The sequence below is a fragment of the Siphateles boraxobius genome, unplaced genomic scaffold (assembly GCF_051911475.1).
Source record: "Siphateles boraxobius isolate OS27281-9 unplaced genomic scaffold, OSU_SipBor_1 130, whole genome shotgun sequence".
Taxonomy (NCBI): Eukaryota; Metazoa; Chordata; class Actinopteri; order Cypriniformes; family Leuciscidae; genus Siphateles; species Siphateles boraxobius.
In genome coordinates, this window is record NW_027508734.1 from 47301147 (window position 1) to 47317537 (window position 16391).

Genomic DNA, 16391 nt, shown 5'->3' on the forward strand with positions numbered 1-16391 from the left:
AAATATGGGCCAAGCAGAGAAGCGACCAAACACTTCCACGTTTTCCCTATGTAAACACAGTTACTCGAGTAGTGTAACTTGACCTGGGCTGGTGACACAAAATAAACCGTTGCCCTTTTCTAAGCGTTTAAAATTGATGACTATATTGTATGGCGGAATACCATAACAAGTGCTTTTGAGCACTTCGACTTGGCGCAATAATATCTTCACTCGTGAAAAGTCCTCTTACCGGCTCCCGCTTCCTCTCGTTGTATTGACGGAAATGTCAGAGGGAGAGGAAGCGGGAGCCGGTACATTAACCTCTTGTCACATCTCAAAGGTCAGCTGGGCCTTTTGTTGATCTAATCAGGCTGATTGGATTAGCATCTCAAGACTCTGAGTTACACTGTTACCTGATGAAATCAGGTAACCAGCTGAATCAAGAGTCCCCTCCTCTATGAAATTAATCCCACCCCCTTGAAATGTATATAAACTGCAATGAAAATTTCCCTTAGTTAGACGATGTTGGAATGACTGCAGCTACCGACAAGCAATAAAGAACTTCTGCTTAGAAAACTTCAACCGTCTCCTGGTCTGAGCTTCTAACTTTTCTACAAAGAAAAAGATCACTACAGATGGTGCCGTGACCCAGATAGAATTAACTTCACCTGAATCCAGATTGGAATTCAAGCTCAAAGATCTGACTACATTCCAGAGAGAATCTTACCTGAATCCAGAACTGAAATCTCCACTCAACAAAGACTGAGTTCCAGAACTGAAATCTCCACTCAACAAAGACTGAGTTCCAGAACTGAATCCTGAAACTTCAAAGCTCAACAAAGAACAAATTTTTTTTGACTGAGTTCCAGACGGAATCCTTTCCGTATAAACAACGATTTGGTGAGTTTCACTCTATTCAAAGAACCACTGAAGACCAGTACAAATCTCTGCGCCGTCAGAGAACAGTTATCAGACAGCTGCAGTGTCTGGCTAACAAAGTTACCCTTTAAAAGTTTATTTTAAAGATGAAAGTATAGCCTCTACGTTGCTAGAGAAGGTATCCTCTAAAGTTAGGGAAGGTTAACATTACGTGTTAATATTGGTGAACCTCTGTTCAAACAGGAATGTGTTTATCCTTTAAAAGTTAAGAAGGTGAAAGATCCTTTGCATTTCCTTTTAGAGAAGATTAGCGTAACGTGCTAATATTTTGTGTGTTACCCTTTGCTCTGGGCAAGGAAGGTTAACTGTGTTATCGAGTGTAGCCTCTTTTGATCAGAGAAGATTTAGTGTTTTTGTTTGTTTTATCCTCTAAAAGTTAAGAAGGTGAAAGATCCTTTGCATTTTTCTTTTAGGGAAGATTAGCGTAACATGCTAATAGTTTGCGATGTGTTGGTAACAAGGAAGTTTAACAAGATTTGATCTGTGTTAACAAGTATACCCTCTGTTGATCAGAGAAGTTGATTTTTTGATTGTGTGGTAACAAAAGAAATCCACAAAATGGTTAGAAGAAATGCTAGGCTAGTTCCATCAACTGAGAAAATGGACTAGCTAGCCCTTTATGGACAGACAGTGAGTTCAAGTCATTGTTAGGAGAGAAAATTGATTCCATAGTGACTGAGTCAGTTAGATTGGATTTGACAAAGACATTTGGTATTGATCCAGACAAAGTTTGGTCTACTGAAGAATGCAAGAAGGTGTTAGGTGCATGTATCAGAAAGAAAAACATGAAAGGCATAATCTGTTGCCATAGAGAATATAGCTTATCCATTGCACAAGAACAAACTAGGTGTATTGATAAGTTAAATAAACAAAACAAACAATTGCAGACTCAAGTGTCCTGTTTCAAGACAAAGGTGAGCCATAATCAGGCCTCAACCAAATGTGACCCTGAAGACTAACAGTCAGATGAAAGCTATCCTGATTTACAGTCTTTCTGTAGACTAGAAAACACTAGAAATTCTGGTTTGATAGATAAAGATGTAAATGCATTTGAAGTGTGTGGAGCAAGACAAAAGGCTCAGACTAGGGCAAAAGGGATTGACTCTGTTCAATCTGTTACCCCCATACTGCAGCTACAAGCAGTCAAATTATCTTTAGGTCCTAAAGAAATCGAGAGAATCGCTGAAAATTTGCCATCAGTGCAAAGAAATTTTTCTGAGTTTAGGAGAGAATTGTCCAGAAAGATGGGGCTCTACGATATGTCTTTAGCTGAAGTCACCCAGCTAATATCACAGATCTTGACTGAGTCAGAATTCAGTGATTTTGAAAATGCTGTAAACTATTTTGAGTTTCAAAATGCCAGAAAAGATGACTTGAGAGAGGGAGTTATGAGAGTGCTAAAAAGCAGTTGGACCAAAAGTGGACTGGTCAAAGATAACTAGTTGTGTACAGAAGCAGAATGAAACTGTTAGTCAGTACACAGAAAGATTTTGTTAGTCAGCTGCTGCATACAGTGGAATAGCGGACACTTCAGAGAAGGTGTTAAATGATAATGGCCCCTTAGCTCGCACATGGTGTGATGGTATTTTGTCAGAGTCTAGAAATGCATTGCATTTCTTAAATGTCACATGGGTCACTAGAACCCTGCAAAACAACTTGGACAGTTTAGTTACTTGGGAAAGAAACTCTGATGTCAAGGCAAGAGTGAAAATTGCAGCAGCATCCTTTAAGGTCAACGCAGAGAAGCAACAGAAACGCAAATGTCCTAAGAGAGAGGGCAGCAGTTGTTATTATTGTGGTAAACATGGACATTGGGGAAAAGAGTGTAGAAAAAACAAAAAGAATGTTAGAGCGTGCACCTGTCACCTGTCACGAATCCGTCCTCATGTATGATGTCTGCTATGACTGAAGTTTTGTTAGAGGATGAAGGAGAAATGACACACGATTGTGATACGCTTAGGCCTACATATACACCTATGAGTGAAGTAAAAGAAACTCCCACAGAGAATTCAGAATTTGAGTTGTTTGTTGACGGTTCAGCTCAAGTAATTGAAGGCAACAGACGAGCAGGTTATGCAGTAACGTCCACCACGGAAGTTTTAGCTTCAGGACGTCTTCCAGATCATTTTTAAGCTCAAGCTGCAGAACTAGTAGCCCTAACAAGAGCATGCACGCTAGCTTGAGGATCAGTTGCTAATATCTACACAGATTCCAGATATGCTTTTGGGGTAATTCAAGATTTTGGTGTCATTTGGCAAACCAGACAGTTTCTAACTTCTGCGGGATCCCCCATTAAGCATGCTGAATTAGTGAAAGATCTAATGTTTTCCATGAAACTTCCAAAGAAATTAGCAGTGATCAAAGTGAAAGCACATCTCACAACTAATTCAACGGAAGCTAAAGGTAATGCTCTTGCTGATATGGCAGCTAAACAGGCTTGTTTCTATGCAACTGTACAAGTGTGTTCAGGTAGTGCAGCACAGAAGAAAATTATGCCTCCTGAATCAATAATTGATCTGTACAAAGACTTTCCTCCATTAGAACCAAAGTGACATGGGCCACATCAAGTGATGTTGATTACAGCAGCTACAGTATTGTGTCAGGGAAGGAAAACCTGGACTCATTGTACACACTGTAAGGTTGTTCCCTCACCTACAGGGATAGGTTAGGACACGGAACCAGTGAGGAGCCTCGGGAAGAACCGAACGCAACAGGCTTTGGAGGGTTAACCCTGGGGTGAAGACTTCCCTCATAGGCCCTATCCTAGTCCATCCTTACCTCACTGTTCCTTAGGTGTCAAAGGTTTAAGAAATAGGGAAAGAGGGAACAACAATAGCAGACTCAGAAAAGTTTACAACCCTAGTGTTTGAACAAATACTGCTCCACTGTCTAGCAGACTCAGAAAAAGTTCACAATCCTAGTGTCTGAACAAATACTGCTCTACAGTCTTTTGTTTTTCTTTCTTACTCTGGCAGACACCACTTGATGACAGTCCGGGAACCATACGCACCAACCTCCTCACCTGCGTATGAAGCCACAACCTCCAGAAAACAACTAGACCCACTGCCGAACCAACTATCACGAAAGAAAAAAAAAAAATACACAACGCAGAGACTCACATACGAAACCTTCAATCATCCATCAACATGATCAAGATTGTCGTTCTACTAAGCAAAATCCAACAAGACATTCTTGATCTGTCAGCAAAATTACACCAGATGACTGAAGTTAATTTTTCATGGTTCGGAAACTTGATTGGGAAACCCTGGCTGTGGATAATGGAAATAGCAATTGTGTTGTTGTTTGTTCTACTGGCGTGCTATCTATGCGTCCACAGTATCAAGTGTTTCATTCAACATATGAATCACGCCTCTCTCGAGAAAATCACAGTTCCTACCAGAAAAGACTATTACCCGTAGGGACGTCACGGACCCTAAAATTGCATGTTTGTTTAAGTGTTTCAATTTGTATTTTGTGAGAGTTATTTAGAACTCTCAAAGGGGGAAATGTAGGATTACAAATTTTATTTAAATGTTTAATTGAGCTTCCAATACTATAGTATTTTAACTGAGAAAGTTGCACACTGTTTTGTCCATTTTGAGGCAATCAGGGTTTCGGACATTAACCTCTTGTCACATCTCAAAGGTCAGCTGGGCCTTTTGTTGATCTAATCAGGCTGATTGGATTAGCATCTCAAGACTCTGAGTTACACTGTTACCTGATGAAATCAGGTAACCAGCTGAATCAAGAGTCCCCTCCTCTATGAAATTAATCTCCCCCCTTGAAATGTATATAAACTGCAATGAAAAGTTCCCTTAGTTAGACGATGTTGGAATGACTGCAGCTACCGACAAGCAATAAAGAACTTCTGCTTGGAAAACTTCCACCGTCTCCTGGTCTGAGCTTCTAACTTTTCTACAAAGAAAAAGATCACTACACTAACTATCTACAATTATTAAACATTTGTTTGTTAATGATTACATTTGTTGTCCTGCAATTGATTGAATGTATTACAATAACTAAAATAACAATTTTAACATTACTTCAAAGGCTGTGTATGATTTCACATTTATTTGGATTATGGTGAACACGCTGAACAAAACCATTGCTCACCAGGCTACCTTTTTAAGCCTACACATCTCAGATGAAACACCTTGTGACAGACAGAGCACTGTGTGACACATGTTTTAGACCTGATTTTACACAAACAGGAAGTCTCTGCAATCAGAAATTGTTTCATCAGTTTGTGTGTGCAAATTTCTGTGAGAATGTGCTGTCTGTAGAAGAGGTCCAGTTTTGTTCTGATCTGAGCCCAGTACTTTTTAGAGAACTCTACTTTCTGAATGTGGCAGTCCTCTGTTGTCCAAATGACAAAGAAAGATGTTTGGACTTCACACACTGCCATTTGCCCCTGAACTTGTGCATAGTATGCATGGTTCTGTTTAAACTCAAAGTTTTTTCCCAGACAGAAATCTTTGCTCTTGATAGCATCAGTTATGGACATATTTGCATACTTTAAGGGGCATTTTATTTCAAGTGTTGCACGTGGGCAGCACTTGCAATGGACTATTCCATCTGGGCTGGCTCCTAAATGAGGAAACTTTGGATTTACTACTAACCCTATTTCTTCCACTATCAAGCTGTCATGACAAGTCATCTGGTTGGAAGTAAATGCTTCTCTAGCTAGTTTTTCATTATTCTTTCCCCAAGCTAAGGCTGGTACATTTCTGCTGGATGTGTAGCCGATGATTTTAGATGTCACACTAGCTTGACTTGTCTTGCTTCTTAACACTTCATTAAAGTGGCTAGCAGTGATTCTGCCCTCTCTCTTCTCAAACCACTGTTCAGAAGAGGACTGACCTAGTGTACTTTCTTGGAGGTGCTTACAATTCAGTTAATTAAAGTAAGTAGGCATGGTTGTAATGATTTTATCTAGCTCATTTTGTAGTTCATCTTGTGATAATAAACTGTGCTTCTCATCAAAAAGCTGTGCAAGGGGCTTTGGCAAGTTTGTTGCATCTACAGTGCTGTCGGTACAAGGTGTGTCACGCGGAACTGCTACGTGCGATTCCTCACTAGAATCTGCCTCAGCTGTAGTCAGAACATCAACCCTGTCTGTCTTCTCCTGCTCTCCGTCAGATGCAGTGTCTGTATCACTACCTACAGTTATAGTGGTAAACAGTGCACAGTCTGGGATCTCATACTGAAATCAGAATGCATTAAGTTATAGTCAAATCTATTTTGTTTTTATTTATTTTATTTTTTCACAATATAGATCATTTCCAAAAAAAAACATGTTAAGAGTGAATGTATGTACTGATGAAGGTATAGTTGCATATCTGTATTGCATTTGGTTTACATTATGTGTTAATGCTTTAGAATATGGTTCCTTTGTTAATGAATAACTTCACAGGAACAAATGAGTAACAATATTAACAATCTAGTAACTAGTCAAAATCATAACTATCTCATTTCAATCCATTCAAAATCCACAGACACACACATATACTGTATGTGTATGGAAAACATGAAATGTGTTCTTATGGTTTTTATTTATTTCACAGATATAGTTAGATACATGTGTATATATGGTGACTATATCCATATATGTATTCATGTATGTGACTATATCCATGCAACCCATATAGGAACATGCGTTTTGCATATATTGTCATCAGGTTTCTGCAAATTCCTTACCTTCAATGACTTAAAAAGCATGCTTGGTGAGACAGGTGTGACTACAGTGGGTAAGATGGGGTCCCTACTCTGAATTGCTCTTTGTCTGACAGGCTTGGAAAAGTCTATGTCTGCTACTGGTTTTGGATCAATCTAAAACAAAGTGGGATTATAAATTTACTGCGAGTATCTACTTTTGAATAAAAGCAGAAACACACCCCTTATGAAAATTAACTATGGTTATTAACCAAATAAAAGTCTAGTAACCATGTTTTTGTTTCGTTTTTTGATCCTCATTTGTATAACCACAGTTTTATTATAAATGCCATGGTTAAACTATGGTTAGTGTTAAAAAAACTATGGTTAATTTTGTGGTTACCATGGTTTAACTACAATAGTCATGTTTTCTATTTGCAGTAAAACCATATTTAATTTTCATAAGGGATGTGATTAGAATTATGTGATTACAAGGGATGTGTATATACTTTGATAGCCTGTATACATAAACATACCTCACCATTAAAAGCCTTGTCTCAAACACTTTTAACATAAATCAAACATATACAATACAGTACAGCCTAGTTTGAACCAGTGTAAGATTCCTTAACTTTTAAAATAAATTTTACACTCCTATGGGCCACTTTCTTTATTAAAAAAATGGTAACACTTTATAATACGGTTTAATTTTGTTAGCATTAGTTAGCATGAACCAACAATTTTATAAGACATTTTTAAGAAAGTTGTATCTGTTAACATTAGTCAATGCACTGTGAACTAACATTAACACACATATTTTATTAACTACTATAACAAAGGCTATTGCTCTCTGTTAGTTAATGCATTAACAAATGAGACCTTATTGTAAAGTGTTATCAAAAAATCTATTGCCTAACAAAAAATAAAATACCTAAATAATGCAAACAAGTCATTGGATAACATTGGGCTGCATATAAAGAAACAAAATGGATCAATAAAATGGAATCGCCTCTGCACGGACAATAAGGAAATTATTTTTATTAAACCATATCGTTGATGAAAATAATACGAGAACAAAATAATGGTAGTTATTAATTATAACACAATATTTTTGAAAAAAATTAAACATTTTTAATATTACAGTGATAGTAAAAATCTTTAATAGCTTAGTTACTGTTTCAAATGACATTGCTGTGTGAGCTGCACGCGCTGAAGCTGAAGAGAACGAACGTTAAACCAAATCGCTTTGCTAGAAGGTTAATCAACTCAACGGTTGCTGAAGAATGCAAACCCAAAGAATTTACAAATTTATTACAATAGTGAATACAATTATAATTATATGACAGTCCCAATCATAGCTTTTAATGTTTTGCATTGTTGTTCAATCTGCGCGTGCTTAAGCTGAAGAGAACGAGCACCGGGAAACTGAAGAACTTTTCTAGCAGGCTGTTTAAATCCACGAAACGCATCATATGTGAGATTAATCAGATATTTATTTTACATCAACTTTATATTACGACTTATCTGCACAAAATGACGTGAATGCACAATCGAACTTGTGCTGGTCACAATGTTGTAGTAGGCCTAATCCCTGTTCTGGACGCGCTATTCCCACAACAACGCGCTGAAACACGGCAACTAAACCCAGAGAATTCACAACGTTTTATTACAATAGTGTTCTCATTATAATGGCATGTATATGACAGTCCCAATTATAGTTAGGAATGTGCATTGCTGTTTGAGCTGCGTGCACGCTAAATAGGCTATAAAGATGATCACCGGTACAATGAAGCGCTACTGCATCGTTCATTAACTCAACCAAACGCATCCTATATTAGATTAATAATATAGGATAATATATATATAATTATATATAACAATACAGATATATATACACAAAATAAACATAGTACAACTTACAATGGCACAGAATGCTGCGAATGCTCAAGAGAACTTGACTATGCTTGTCATGAAGGCTTAACTCCATAGATGCGCTCTTTCCACAACAACGCGCTCGTCGCGCTGAAACACTGGCAAACAAGAATTCACAACATTCTTTTACAGGCGTTTTTATTATAATGTTATGAAGCCTATGTGACAGATTTGTGCTGCACATGTTGCACTGAACTGTATCTTCCTTTTCGAAGTGAATCCAATCATTCAGAACCATCATGGCGAACAGCGCGCATCTCTCAACTGAAGTAAATAATCTATTATTTATCGGCTTTGATATATCGGCCAAATTTTCTTATCGGATCGATAACGATAACATCAAAAAAGACCATTTATCGGCCGATATCGATATATGGTCGATATATCGTGCATCCCTAATTCAAACCTTCTCCAACACACTGTTCCACAGCAACCAGGATCGCAGCAACATGGCTACACACTTCACCTAACCACAAATATTTCCAAACGTATGAAATAATTAATTATGCAATAGGTAATAGAACACAACAATTCGTTTACTAGAGGATTAGCAATGTGATTTAGTATTTGGATAGACATATTTACCCTGCCATGCAAGTGCAATGCCCACTTATAACCTCCCCGGTCACCTTAGCAACGAACCATGCAGAGTACGTTTTTGACAATGTCTGACTTGCTCCAACTTCACCAAATACAAGACAAACATCGTCCACATTGTAGGAACAAATGTTACCAACTTTTCCACTAAGGAAGTAGTTGTAAGCATCTAGGCTACGATATGCCTTGACCGCTTCTCTAGTGTAGACACACTCGGCCTCAACCAGATAATCGTACACGTCTGGATACGACACTTCAGGTAAATGTTTTACGTTCTGAGTGAATAGTTGTCGCCTCAGCGTATGATTTAAAGGGTCCGGTAATTCCACGCTATCGCCTATTAGAATTTTCTTTAAATATCTTAACTGTTCTGTTTTAGCTAGACTTGAAAAGTATGTGCTAGTCATTTTGTTTTGACAGCTCTGTGGTTAAAAAATGCGACACCGGAAGTGCTTCAGGGCCAGACATGCGCAGTAGCATTCCAACGCGTTTGTTATTGTTTACGTCCTTGAAATGGTCTATAACACAGCGCGCACATCCATGTATCACAACGGACACGCTGTCTCATTTCATTCAAATACAACTTGTCATCTTGCGTCTCCGTTTTTGATTGTATTGAAAATTAAATCAGAGTTGATTTATTGTTTACAGAATTTGATAATATTGTTGTGATCATCTTGTCTGGACGAGTTTTGTACGCTGTACAAAATGGATTTAACAGGTAAGAATAGAGACATTAATCTCTATTAAATATGTGCCCGTATGTGGTAAAAGAAATCGGTGCTATAAGTGTACAATGAATATACATTATTATCACTTAAATTACACTCTTAATAGTCTTGTTTGAACTTGTTCGTTTTGGCTCAAAGCCACTTGCTGCAAATTTTTCAAGTTTATTTCAAGTGAGTGAGATAAAATATATCAACTCAAAACAACATTTTGTGCCCAATTATTTCCCAGACGTAGTTTCAGTATTGAGATCAAAGTTAACTTGCCTTGCGTTCGCTACAACAGTGGATGATGGTCACACAGGACGACTCGGCAGATTTGAAGTGTTTACCCCTATTGCAGTGACTTTTTTTGTGCATGTTCTGCGGACAGAGTGACCATCCTCGATTAAGTTTCCCTCAGGATTTTTGTGCCAAAATATGACGAAACCTCAGATTTGGTCCTCTTAAAAGGCTGAAAAATCTCTCTAACACGTCACTGCCTTCCGCCATTCCTTCTCGAATAAAAAAAAAAACGCAACATTGCGCGCCTGCGTCAGACTGTTGCTGGCTGGACAGGATTTATAGTGAGTTATTAAAATCGTGATAATCAAACACGGTTTTAATGATAATTGAATTTTAAATGATATTACTAACCATCAGTACATTTTATCGTGGTTTATAGTGAAACCGGTAATCGTCCCATCCCTAAAACAATTAAAATGACTCCTTTTCTATATTTGACACATTTATAATCATTAGCCTACTTTTGTCCGTTCTTTGTGGCAAGCTTTAAGCGTGCACTTGAGTGTGGAATAAGCTATATATTACGTAATAGCTCATTATATTATATATAAATAATAAAATTAATATAAATATGTGATTAGTCGACTAATGGTTTAAATCAGGGGTGGGGACCGTTGATCCTGGATGGTTATTGTCCTGCAGAGTTTAGCTCCAACCCTGAAAAAAACACTCACCTGCCTGTAACTTTAGCAATCCTGAAGACCTTGATTAGCTTCAGGTGTGTTTAATTAGGGTTGGAGCTAATCTCTGCTGGACAACGGCCCTCCAAGATCAACGTTCCCCACCCCTGGTTTAAATGAACAACTAGGCTATTATTCGACTAGAAAAAACTTTAGTCAGGTGCAGGCCTACTTATTTCACCTATTTTCGAATCAGCATGTCACAAAGTGCATTCTGGGTTAAACGAGCGCAATCTTTAGAAAGGCGCTCTCCTCTCTGCAGGAAATATTACCGCTCCACTCACATGCTCTGGTGTGAAACAATGTGTTATTCGGTTGTCTGAGAGTTTATTGACAGCTTTTAGGTGCGTTATTGGCAGCGTCACCCTCTGGTTACATGAACCACAGCATCAGCAACGAAACAAATGGGGATTTTATTTTTTTAGACAATGAACGCACAACTATTTGATATCCTATAATTAAATCAACTAATCGAATATTCGAAAATCTTGACTCATCCCTACCAAAAAAAAAGTTACAATTTCAATGTACTCATTGAACCGTTTTCACATTTTGAGGCCTTTAATATTCCATTCAAAGGCACAACTACCAGTCAATGTATTTTTTTTTTGTTCATCCAAGTATACTCACCATTCATCTGGCTTTAACTGCAGTTGTATTTGATAAATATTACTGCTCTTTAGAGTAACCTGTTCCACGCCATTCACTTCAAAAGGAATAAATGTCACTGCATTTCCAACCAGATCTAAAAAAGAGAGACATTTTTAAAAATCAAAAGAGAGACAAAATATCCAAAGAGTTAATTCCGTGCTGTGTCTCACCTTTAATGACAACCTCTTTGTACCGACAGTCTCCGGTCTTATTCACTTTGGGAATGATAGTTCTTACTCCAACACACCAGCGTCCTGCAGTTTCATGCTCCTCAACCACAACATACGCGTGAAGAAACACAGAAATATCAGTCTTCTCAATATTGGTCCCCAGAAGACAAGATAAAACCTGATTTAATTCCGCAGTGTCCACGTCCCTGTACTCTGTCTCTGTCACGCCACACAGTCTCTTGTTTGCTACATGTGGTTTCTTGATCCAGACGTCAGCAGCGGACCACAGGCTCTCTGCGCTGCCCTTATCTGTCATGTTTATTTCAGAAGGTTTCGACATGCTTCCGACCTCAATAACATATATAAAAACAGCCACACAAAATTACTAGAGTAATGTCCACTCTAACCACGAGTACACGTTTAAACCAGTTGGCTGACGTTGTTGTCGTCGTCTACTTCTTCTTCTTATTCTTCTTCTTCTGTGTTTATAGGTGGTTGACAACCTAACTTAATGGTTCATTACCACCACCGAATGGACTGGAGTGTGGATCAGGGTATTTGCGGGATGAAAATAAAACATGAAAAACAAGCAAAACAAATAAACAACCTATAAAAATAAAAGAAATCAAATAGACAAAAAATATATAAAAAAGACTATATTCCTTTACTTATTTAGCCTACTTTATTTTATAAACTTAATAATATCATCCTATATCTACAGAAGAGGATTAGGGCCAAGCTATAATAAAAAAAATAAAACCATCTCGAGATTAAAGTCATTATAATGCGAAATTAAACTGGTTAAATTTCGAGAAATTAACTCGAAATACAATCTTAAGAATAAACTCATTAAATATCGAGAAAGTCGTTGTGATTCGAGAAAAAAAACTCTTTAAATTTCGAGAAAAAGGTCGAAATACAATCTTGAGAATAAACTCCTTACATTTCGAGAATAAAGTCGTTGTGTTTCGAGAAAAAAAAGTCAAAATGAAATGTAGGGAATAACGCATTGGATCAGTGTTCATTGCATAGCCTATACTGATAGAGGACATGGCAGAGTTGGATCACTTAGTCAAGCTATATTTTAGACTTTCTTTCAGTAACAAAGAAATACTATCAACTTTAGCTAATTATGACAGAACAATAATTAGCATAAGAACTTTAAAGAGAATTTGCAAGCGGCTAGCTCTTTTTAGAAGAAAAAATCTGTCCAATTTGCGCGATGGGGTAGACTGTGTAAGCCTACAGTTGAGACATGAGTACAGTTGAGACACCTTAAATAACTTGCGTGCGCAGCATGCAAAAGTTGTGATTTTTGCTGTGCACATGTGTATTAGTGCCCTCTTTGATCATGGGGATTTTAACAACGAAAACATATCCGATCCAAAGATATCAGCAAAAGTTTTTTTTTCTAAGATAATGTGGGAGGAGACTGGCCAGCAATCAGTTTCAGGTGCAGGTGGTTAGTTCTATCATTAGGACCGCATAAAGGGTTCTTACAGCAACAGGTGGTGATTGTTCTGGCGTGTGTTTGTTGCGCTCAACGTGCAGTCTCTGTACCCTTTCATATAGGTAGGTTTTGTTTGTGTGGAATGATTGCACCTTAACGGCGCAATCCCATCTTTCTGTTATGTTTTTCTTTTAGGCTGATTATTTAAGAGGGTTTATTCTCTGTCTGGGAAGCGAGGCAGACAAACATTTATTGCTGCGGTACCTTCAATGGGCTGACGGCCGTGTTGGAATGCTGAATACTGGTAAACGCAGTATACACTAAGACCGATCGTTTGTGAGTTTGATGCAATTAACAGACAAATGTAGTTGATGTAGTAATCTCTTCTCTTGTTTTATAGTACCCTTTATCAATCAGGTTTGGGGATTGAGAGCTGAGATTGGGTAACTGTGTTGCAGCTGTACTTTCGCTAAAGTAGGCTATGTTTTGTTTGATTGTTTTATATTGTGGGCTGCATTGATGTGTACTAACATGCATGTGTCCTTTATTGTTAAAGGGGCAGACCAGCCACTGTTTCTTGTATATTTTAGATTTATATTGTGTTTATTGTTGTTGTTATTCGAGATTGATTTTGATCTTAAAAATAGTTTTTCTTTGTTTCCTGGTACTGCTCTCCTCTTTTTGTATGTTCCAGTGCTCAAAGACTTTTTTATAGGGCCGGGCCTGCATCTACACTAAAGCCTCATTCGGTGTGATTTGGGTGGTGTGACACTGCTGTGTGGTGTGTACTTGAGGTTGGCACTGAAATAGTGACTTAAAGGTTACTACTTATTTGCGGTGTTTGCTGTGGGGTTTCTTCTGTTTTCTCTTGTCTCTTACAGGTGGTAGGAGGTCCACAAGGGCAGGCCCGCCCCTCTTGCAGTCTTGAGGAGAGCTAATTCTAATTTTTTTGTGACTGTTATTATCAACACGTTTTAACATTTGATGGTTTTATTGGAACAATAAAATTGTTATATTTTTATAAACTACATCTGTTGTCCAAATCCATATTGTGACCTGTAGAGGGCTCCTCCTGCCTTAAGTAAGGAGGTGGCGTAGTCAGTTTATGGTTCCTACACTACATTTTTGGCGTAAGTCGGCAGGGTCTTAATGTAATCTTAACTGTTATTTATTGTATGATTGTTAAAATAGAAACAGTGGCTGGTACGGGATAACAAGAGGAGCGACTGCCCGGAGATGCCCAGTGGGGACCCAGAGGCCAGTGACTACAAATAACTTGCCAATTTTTCTTTTCTTTTTTCTCTCATTATTTTGTTTATATGTTGTACATTAACTTTGGCTTGCTGCAAATATGAGTTTTGAAGGGGAACAGGAGGAACTTCTTGCTCTACGTGAGGAAGTACAAAGGTTGCGAGTAGCTAATGCACAGGTTCATCAAGGAGGGGGTGCCAGTTCAGCTGCAAGTAGTACCAGTGGACCACCTGAGGTTTTTAATATTGCCTCAAATCCCCCTGGTCAAGCAACACCTGAAAGGTTTGTTTATATTCAGCGGGAGAGGAAGTGTCCTTATTTTTCTGGCTCTAAATCCCAAACCGACTTATCGGTTTATGATTGGATTGAGAATGTTGAAGCATGTCTTAGGGATAGGTGCATTACTAATAGAGAGAAGGCCCTCTTCCTTTATGATCACTTGGAGGGGGAAGCTAAAGCAGAAATTAGATTTCGCTCTTTGACAGATCGGGAAAACCCTGAGATTGTTTTTCAAATTCTAAAAGAATTGTATGGTTCCTCCTCTTCCTTTGTTGGTCTCCAAAAACAGTTCTTTGAAAGAAAACAGAAAGATGGAGAGTCATTAAAAGAGTTTTCTCACTCACTGTGGGCTTTAATGGGGAATATCCAGCGTTCTTATCCAAATAAGCTAATGGATTCAGATACCTTGGTTAGAGACCAATTTGTTGAACACGTGCGTGATGTGGCATTGCGCAGGGAGTTAAAGAGTATCGTGAGACAAAACCCGTTAATTTCATTTTTGGCACTCCGACAGGAGGCTATTAAATGGGCTGAAGAGGGTGAGAAACCTTTTGGACAGGCTCGAGTAGGACTTTACCATCAAGAAGCTGACTGTAATGTGGAGGGGGCCTGTAATTCAATGGAGACTGGGAAGGGGATTGATTTGTCCGCTCTACAAGAGCAACTTCATAGACAGCAGTTGCAAATTGATAGCATTCTACAAAGTTTAGCTAAAATACAATCTGTCTCGGACCAGTCTGCCTCCCGTCCCCTTAATTCTAATTATCAGTTTACTGCAGAAGGTCTGCCTATTTGTCTGCGCTGCCGTAAACCTGGACACATTCTTCGTCAGTGTCGCCAGGGGCCGAGACCACGACCCACTAGCCCATCTGTTGAGACGAATGTCACCCCGGCTGCTACTGGACATTCAGGTATGGGAGATGGGGGGGAAAACAAGCATTAATAATGTCAGTAGCATGCAAAATTCACCACCTCTTATAGGTAAATGTCCAATTGTTGATGTGGTGATGGGCGGGGTAGAAGTGAAATGTCTATTGGATACAGGCTCTATGGTCACCACCATTACGGAGTCATTTTTTAAAGAGTCATTTAAACATCTGATCGCCCCTAGACTTCGATCATGTGGGTGGCTTGCCTTGAAGGCAGCTAATGGGCTAGATATCCCTTATGTAGGCTATTTGGAATTGGATGTCGAGGTGTTAGGCAGAAACATTCCAGGCAGGGGGGTTTTAGTGGTGAAAGATCCCTTTGGTGTTTCACAACAAGAGGTAGTACCAGGACTATTGGGAATGAATGTAATTGGAGAATGTTATCGAGAGCTATTTGTACAACAAGGGGAAGTCTTGTTTAGCTCGTTAGATGCTGATCAGGCCAAAGCAGGCTGGGGGAAGGCTTTGCGCCATTGCCATAGATTAGAGGTTTGCCCAGTAAGCAGTGAAGGTAGGGTCCGTGTGCTTGAAAGGGCAGGAGATTTTATTCCAGCAGGGTCACTAAAATTTGTAAAAGTTACTTGCCCAAAGGTTCCCTACACCGCCCCAAAACACATGTTGTTAGAGCCAGGGGGCTCAGATCTTGCTTCAGGTTTGTTGCTGTCACCATCCTTAGTGACAGTGGTAAATGGTGTGACTTATGTACCAGTGGTTAATGTAGGAGTCACAGGGGCCACAGTGCATGCAAAACAGGTGTTGGGCAAGTTACATCAGGTTGAGGGAATTGAAGGACAGCAGTTGAATTTTGTTGGGGAGGGTGAAGAGGTTGCGCATGTGACTGTAGTGACTGCCCATACAGTTATGGGATC

General features: G+C 38.8%; 1 protein-coding gene and 1 long non-coding RNA gene across 4 annotated transcripts in view; one reads left to right on the plus strand and one right to left on the minus strand.

Moving 5' to 3' along the window:
• Nucleotides 1–12103, minus strand: part of trmt44 (tRNA methyltransferase 44 homolog) — a 182013-nt gene extending 169910 nt beyond the window's left edge. For 2 of the 3 annotated variants that reach the window (XR_013203702.1, XM_077229587.1), the window contains exons 1-2: nucleotides 11614–12100; nucleotides 11423–11537 (exon numbers count right to left, since the gene is read on the minus strand). Coding sequence is in view for 2 of the 3 variants with exons in the window: in XM_077229587.1 (XP_077085702.1) it covers nucleotides 11423–11537; nucleotides 11614–11953 (455 nt within the window). In the remaining variant the exon portion in view is untranslated. Of the gene's footprint in view, nucleotides 1–11422; nucleotides 11538–11613 lie in introns of all 3 variants that reach the window. The other variant, XM_077229586.1, reaches the window with a different exon arrangement.
• A 1124-nt stretch (nucleotides 12104–13227) lies between these two features.
• Nucleotides 13228–14009, plus strand: LOC143736674 (uncharacterized). The gene is made up of 3 exons (XR_013203550.1): nucleotides 13228–13367; nucleotides 13464–13537; nucleotides 13945–14009. It is a non-coding gene; the product is annotated as an uncharacterized LOC143736674 (long non-coding RNA).
• The last annotated feature ends 2382 nt before the right edge of the window (nucleotides 14010–16391 follow it).